We start from the raw sequence: 8,020 nt of genomic DNA on the forward strand, positions 1-8,020 counted from the left end.
AAAATATGGTCTATTTGATTGTGTATCTTCCCATCAGGAGATGTCCAAGTGAATTTATGGATGTTACGATGTGGGAACATTGAACTTTTCACAGTAAGATTTTTTGATGTGGCAAAGTTTACTATTCTAACTCCATTATCATTACTAATTTCATGCAAACTCTCATTCCCAATTGTTGGTTTGAAACTTTGATATTGAAATATCGTAACAAAATTTTCATAGGGTACTTCGGGAATTTATCAAATACATGTTCTAGTTCTTCATAGAATCTATCCTTTATGTCATCAATTTTATCTTCTGTTGGGGCGTGAACATCCATAACAATGATATCACACCAGCGACCTTTTAGTATTATATATGATATCCTATCACTAACGAATTCTACCCTCTTAACTGCTGATACGATTCTCTTATGTACGAAAAAATCTGTACCTAATTCATGATTTTCATTCCCCTTTCCATAGAAAAATGTATAGTCTCCTGCTGGTGCGATGCCACCTCCATCCCATCTGACCTCCTGAACTCCCGCTAAATCTAACTTATATTTTAAGATTTCTTCTGCCACTGCCCTGAGTGAACCTGCCCTATACACACTCCGTACATTCCAAGTTCCAAATCTCATATCCATTTTCATTAGCTTAGGTCGTTTATCCAAGGAATCAGTCCAGGTCCGAGGCTTTGTGTTCATTTTCGTAACATAATGATTTTTTACGGTGAGGAGTTGTTAGCCCCACGCCCAACCCCCAAGCTGGAGGGCCACCCGTTGTCGGCTGTCCGCGACTGCTTATTCAATATATTCGCAGCTTCCCTCCAAAACTGGAGGGCGTCTCCTCCATCCGCAACCTGAGGACGCGCCATGCCGTGGTGACAGGGACCCACCTAACATGGATTTAGAAGTGACAGTCCAGGAAAAGCTGCCCAGCGGATGGGCACGTCCATTCATGAAAGTTGAGGGGTATTGTGATTAGTCATTCGTCTGCATTCAGTGCGAGAAGACGTCCCAAGAGGATTCTTCCTTGTACAGTCAAGTTAAAAAAGTTTTGACTCTTGGAGTCGTATTTGAGTGTATTATTCTCTAATTACTGTACTAATATTTTATTTTATTGTTTATTTTTATTCGTTGATTTTCTTTTTTGTTTATATTTGTACATTTTTTCTATCTCCTTTACCATTCCACCTACACGAAGTAAATTGAGTGGAAAAATGTTGCATTCACAATCAAGAGAAATTGTTAGTAATGAACATTGAGCAACAATTAATGGCACGGGAAGGCTTTTTGGATGCATGACGGGTGTTCGTCTTCCATGTTGGCGGTGATAGTGATGACAGTTCTGATGATAGCTCCGATTCATCTGGTGGTGACGAGGAAGGACAGGCATGTGGAGATGATATCTATGCGGACATTGCCGGTGTTGCCCCTTTAGAATAGACCTGTGTAAATAAACTCTTCATGTATATAACAGTGAAAAGTGTATAATAGTGTATAGTGCATAACAGTCTGCCATTCGACACTTAAAACTTAACATCGGATGTGTGAACATCAACGAGAATAAAGCACCATTACTATGCAACACAATGAGGTAAGACGTTATTTCCTTTTGAGAACGCCTGTACTGCATTCCCCGCCACGCTTGTCGGCACGCTGGAGCTCTCCCCGCCACTACCAATACTTCTCCTACTCCGCGTCGGCGGACTGTCACCTCTAAGTACTAGCACTCTACATGTGATTGGTGCACCTCTCAGCTGTCAATTCTAGTGAAAACACGATAGTTCACTTACTCGAATATCTGCTATCTACGTAAACAGTGATCACTCGGAAGGGTGCAATTGTTGTTAGGCCTAGTAAGTTGCTTGTCAACCTGCCTGCCCTCAATTATAAGCCAGTGCAGTGAATGAGGTTGTCAGTTAAGTATGGTCAGAGGTTTTGAATTTGCATTGCGGTGAAGTAAATAGTTGTGGTGTAGTTGTAAACAACATTCCCGACGGCATTTTTGCAGTTTGTTAAGATCACTTGAGGTCTGTTTATTCAATTATGCCGTTGAGTGAAGTTGACTTTTAGTGGGTCAGTAGCAATGAAAATCGGAATTACCTGACATTGTTTAGTGACAGTAAGAGTTCATACTAGGCCACAGACGGATATGACCTCCACGTTAGACTTTCTCCCCCTTGTTGATTTCGATGGATCGTCCACCAATTTAAATCAAATTCGTTAAAAATGAACATCAAAATGATTTCGTTATGCCCGAGGTATGAATTACGATATATGTTTCTTTCATGCAATGAAAATTTTGGAAAGAAAGACCATAAACAGCTCAAAAGGAGACCTTATAGAATTAATTGGTTTTGGAAGCAGTGAATATGAAACACGCATGATTTATAAGATGCGTGGATTATTTACTCGCAAATGTTAACTAAACTTTTATAAGGTACTCCGATGCAGTGGGGGTACGCGGTAGCGTAGTTGGTTGAGGCACTATGCTACAAACAGGGAGGTCACGGGTTCAAGTCCCGATGAGGTCATTGGATTTTTTCAATTGACCTAATCCTTCCGGCCGCACTATGGCCCTGGGGTTGACTCAGCCTCTAACAGAAATGAGTACCAGGAATCTTCCTGGGGGGTAAAAGGCGGCCGGTGCGTAAGGCTGACAACCTTACTGCCATCTTTGAGCCGAGTGTCTAGAAAATGTGGGACCCTCAACGTCTCATAACCCTATGGGCCTCCATGGCCTGTTACAGGGATAACTTTACTTTTACTTTTACTTACTCCGATGCAATGTTCTACATCTGAAGTGCGAAGAGCTCGGTAGGTTCGTGTTTATAGGCGAATGTGAACCTAATGAAATCTTTTGTTTTACTTACTTAATCCGTTTCTCTTGTAACCTACTACCGTGACGAGGTTGTCGTTTTTTCATTTTGATCGTTTTACAGACGGTAGAACTCCTTGGTCCAGTGGTCATCTCTTCGCAAGACCTCTACCTAAACACAGGACAACACAAACATAGAGAAACATATACTCATACCAAACATCCGTGCCTTGTGTGGGATCCGAACCCACGATCCCAGCTTCCGAGGGAGCGAAGACAGTAAATGCCTTAGACCGCCAGGCTACCGTGACCGGGCTTCTGTATTACAAGAGTTGAATTTCTGTCGAGCCTATCCTCCTACGCTGGCATTGGTCATCCTAGTGAGAGGAAGACAGCAAAATTATTTGCTGTTGCGTCTGAGAGAGACTGGATAAGGAAATTGCTGCTGCATACTGTGCAAAGGAAGTGGTAACTGATAAGAGAGCTACTCATACACTTTCAGTGAGGCGGATTGAAGATCCAGTTCATTGTGCATTGTGTGCGCTATCAGAAGATGAACGTTCCCTGCATTTTGTCTAGAAGCTAGAGACATCTCTACTTGTGAGGCTCATCATGGGCAGATTCGAATTTACACTCATTCTGACGTGAGTAGTTCTGTTCTCGTATCCTCACCATGTTTTCATTTCAATTATAATAAATGATTTTACAGTTCGACCGCCTCTGTTGTCTAGTGGTCAGAGTTCCTGGCTACAGCTCCAGAGGTCCGGGTTCGTTTCCCGGCGCTATTACATTTTCTGAGTAGTGGGTCTGGAACGGGGTCCACTCAGCCTCGTGAGGATAACTGAGGGGCTACTTGAATGGAAATACCGGCTTCGGTCTAGAAAACCGAAATTAATGGCCGTGGGGATTCGTTGGGCTGAACACGCGACGCCCTCTATCCTTTAAAGTTGGCACTAATTTCGCCGGCAAGCGGCGGTCGCTCGGTCGGTATAGTTCGCTTGAGGATTTGAAATCATGGATTTTGTTTGTTCATTTTACAGTTCTGTAACGTCACGTTTCTGTTACGAGACGCCAGAAGTGGAGCCTCAAAACAAGACGACTTCGTTAATCTGTAAAGACTTTCAGACGAGCCCTGCTAGCGTTTAAAATGTTCTCAGATTTGAGTTTCTCACGACGGTGACTGTCACAGTCTACTGGGATGTGACGTTATGTAGTTTGGTAGATATAATTACGTATAATACAAGAGAATTGTGAGGAACCATTTAAGGCGTAGTAGCAGAATGGATCAGCAACTACTACCTGAGCCAATACACATTTGCTTTGTGTTCAGTTGTGCACTACACAAGTACTCTAGTGGCCAATACTTTCCGAACTGATGCTATACATAGTAGCGTGATTGGTTAAGACAAATGCGTTTCTGATAGGTTGCTGTGGGGGCCCTGTGATTTATTCAGTTTGGTTCCAGACTATCTAGTTACTTACTCATGGAGCTGAGCCCTTCTGGAGGAGCCGCCAATTTTGCAGCTACTCAAGCATTTCCCAGAATTTTATGGAACCCATAGGTTCATTACTGTGTTCGCAAGAGCCCTCCACTGGTCCCTATCCTGAGCCAGATCATTCCAATCCATCCCATCCTATTTCTCTAAGATCCATATTAATGTTGTCCACCCACCTACGCCTTGGTATTCCCAGTGGTCTCCTTCCTTCTGGCTTTCCCTTAAATACGCATTCCTCGTCTGCCCCATTCGTACTACATGCCATTCCCACCTCATCGTCCTTGACTCGATCATTCTAATTATGCTTGGAGAAGAGTATAAGTTAAGAAGCTCCTCATTGTGCAGTTTTCTCCAACCCTCTGTCACTTCATCTCTCTTCAGTCCAAATATTTTCCTCAACATCCTGTTCTCAAACACCCTCAGTCTATATTCCCCCCTTAATGTCAGAGACCAAGTTTTACACCCATACAGAACCACAGGAAAAATTATAGTTTTGTACGGGGATGTTCTAATTTTTATGTTTTTGGACAGCAAATGAGAAGACAAAAGGTTTTGTTATGAATGGTAGCAAGCATTACCCGAATTCATTCTCCTCTTAATTTCCTCCTGAATCAGGTTTTGATTTGTTATAGTCGTTCCCAAATATCTTAACTGTGCCACATTTTCAAAACATGTGTTTCCTATCTTTATGTCATGACTTTGCTCTTCATTTTGGTGACGAGACAGCGACGTATACTTAGTTTTCTCTGTGTTTACTTCTAGACCAAACTCTTTACTTGTATCCTTTAAAGTTTGTGTGTTTTTCTTTATGGTATCTACATTATCACCCTGTAGATTCTGATCGGCATAGGCCAACAGCTGATGTGTCCCGTTTAGTTTCAGTCCCACCTGGTTTTCTTGGACCTTCGTAATGGCATATTCTAAATCAAAGTTGAAAAGGAGTGGCAATAAAGCATCTCCTCTTTTAGACCATTCTGTATAGGAAATTTGTGAGACAAATGTTTACCTACGCGGATTTTACTATACGTTTCGTTTAAACACATTTTAATCAACCTAACTAGTTTCATGGGTATCCCAAACTCTATCACAATATTGTACAATACTTCCCTCCTAACTGAATCATAGGCTTTCTTGAAGTCTATGAATAGCTGATGTACTGTCTCATCGTACTCCCATTTTTTCTCCAATATCTGACGAATGCAAAAGATCTGATCTGTAGTTGATCTGTAGCGTCGAAACCCACACCGATGATGCCCAGTAATTTCATCTAGACTATCTAGTTACCCTAATCTAATAGAGATGGCAGTAGGTATATACGCAGATGACGTCTGCGCATGTTTCCACTTCTCTTTCCCAGTTGAAACCCCCTGCACAACAGGTATGTATGTTTCCGCCCCTTCGACCCACACCCCATTTCGTCGCCACGCAAATGACAGGATTTGAGTTTCTACCAGTACCATGATTTTGGAGAAACCTGTTTCCTGCGTCTTCATATGAAGGTACCTGCATATCAAAGTGTGCAGTATACAAGCAAGGAAGACCGTAAGTGTAATGGTTAAACATTTGCTTCCAAAAATTTCTGTAGTCTGTATTTCTTCACACTTGCAGCAGTCCTGCCTGAGGAGTGATCTGTGACCATGGAATAATTGTACATCAGCTTTCTGGTGAGGTATCTCTGAGACCATTCCTGAACCACAGTGTTTTGATCTTACAGAAGGAGAGTTCATGCCGTCGTCCTTCGCGAGGCCTATTCTGATTTATTAGGCGGTCTTTAGACGGTAAAAGGAGCCGGGGTAGCTCAGTCGGTTTAGCTACTGGCTACTGGCTAGACGACCTAAAGGTCGGAGTTCGAGTCCCGGTAGGATCAAGAACTTTCTTTTCCCCACGTCGTCCAGACCGGCTCTGAGGTTCACCCAACCTCCTATCCAATGGGTACCTGAGTCTTTTTCCCCGAGGATAAAGCGGCCGGGGCGTGAAGCTGACCACTTCCATTTAGTGCCGAAGTGAAGAAAATGTAGATCTATATATTCATTCCCCCATGCGCCTTCATTGTGTAGTGCTTACTGAGTTAAGCACAGGGACAACTTTACCCTTTTTTATCTTTAGGCAGTAAAAAGGGACGCTTCTGCAGAATCTTAACCGTTTCGCATGGTTCGTCCGGATGTCTGGGGCTAGTCTGAGGTCCACAGCAAAGCGTAGTTTACGCAGGGCCATAAATTAACCTTCCCATAGTGGCTTATCCGATGAACCATTTTTGAGATTTCACCGAAATTCGATATGGATGACTTCCAGCAACAATTTCAGGGATATTCCGGGTTTCAGTCATGTTGCTTTATAGTCAAGCCTACTTTCCGTAAAACCACAATTTTCCGTGTACCCACACAGACACACTCATAGATTTTGTTGAAATTCTTTGTTGGAGACTTTTCACCAATCTTCATTTCAGCATTTAACCCTGGAGAGGGAGTGATGGTGCACAGGTGCGAAACATTAATTTGATGAAGAAATGCCTTTCGTTTCTTTGATATGCTTGTCCCTTTTGTTATTCCCTCGGTTGGCCTTGGTTTTCGAAGTGTGCGTTCGGTTATTGCAAGTAGCGTTACGGTTCTGAAAGTGTCACAATACAGCGATTTCTGACGCATCCGCGTATCGCGCTGTCTGGTAATGTAGCTAGAACTTTACTTTCTTCTATTTGTATCTACGAGCTCTTTGAAGGACTAACGAAAGGGCGAGTTTCGGAAATTTATTTTGTCATGAAATTCAGGGACTGCACCAAGATCAGACGAGAGAGAGAGAGAGAGAAAGAAAGGGTGAGGGAGGTTCATTGAAAGTGACACAATGTCTAAGGAAGATGATGTCTTCACACGCGGTGGCCATGGCTTTGAATCTGAGTAGAATATGAATATCAAAATATTGCCTCCCCCAGCAGAAGTTGAATTAGCAATTAGAATGAAATAAACACATGACTTTGATTTTCGTTATGACCACAGAAGAAAGTGGTGAGGAAAACGATGATGCATATTCACGGCGAAGGATTCAATGCTCCGTTCCATAAGGACATGCGTACATACAAAAGGAAGCACAAGAAATGAGATAATATCTTTGCTCAGGATCTTCGTCATGTCCTGTATCGATGAAGAAAGGAAACCACAGGATTGTTGTTGAAATCTGAAATGCTGTCAGAACGGCAAATTATAACAGATTTTTGCTCCTTCTGCAGCCATACTCACTCATCTACGCCCATTTGCAGCAAGTTGTAACCTCAACTATTGTATGAGTTCCTCACAATGTTACAAGAAAGCAGAACACTTTCGAGGCATTGTGTCCCGCAGCAGGATGTCCATAGGTTAAGTACGTGCTCCTGGGCTCATTTTGAAGTCGAAACATTTAAATAAACATGGGTCCGATCTGCAACGGTTTGTGAAGAAAATGAGAATGAACATTCTATTGAATTTTTAATTTTTACATAATTTTAGGTTATATTATTATTATTATTATTATTATTAGTAGTAGTAGTAGTAGTAGTGACCGCCTCTGTGGTCTAGTGGTCAGAGTTCCTGGCTACAGATTCAGAAGCCCCAGGTTCGATTCCCGGCGCTACCAGACTTTCTCAGAAGTATTGGGTCTGGAACGGGGTCCACTCAGTCTCATGAGGATAATTGAGAAGCTACTTGAATGTCAAAGTAGCAGCTCCGGTCTAGAAAACCGAAATTGAAGGCC

At 42.5% G+C, this 8,020-nt stretch overlaps 1 protein-coding gene across 1 annotated transcript in view; it reads left to right on the forward strand.

Annotated features, from left to right (window-relative positions):
* Positions 1 to 3,292: 3,292 nt before the first annotated feature.
* Positions 3,293 to 8,020, forward strand: part of LOC111870724 — a 49,140-nt gene continuing 44,412 nt past the window's right edge. The window contains exon 1 of the mRNA XM_023863229.2: positions 3,293 to 3,448. Coding sequence (XP_023718997.1) covers positions 3,417 to 3,448 — 32 coding nt within the window. The 5' untranslated portion in view covers positions 3,293 to 3,416. The remainder of the gene's footprint in view (positions 3,449 to 8,020) is intronic.

This window comes from Cryptotermes secundus, unplaced genomic scaffold (genome assembly GCF_002891405.2).
Source record: "Cryptotermes secundus unplaced genomic scaffold, Csec_1.0 scaffold161, whole genome shotgun sequence".
Taxonomy (NCBI): Eukaryota; Metazoa; Arthropoda; class Insecta; order Blattodea; family Kalotermitidae; genus Cryptotermes; species Cryptotermes secundus.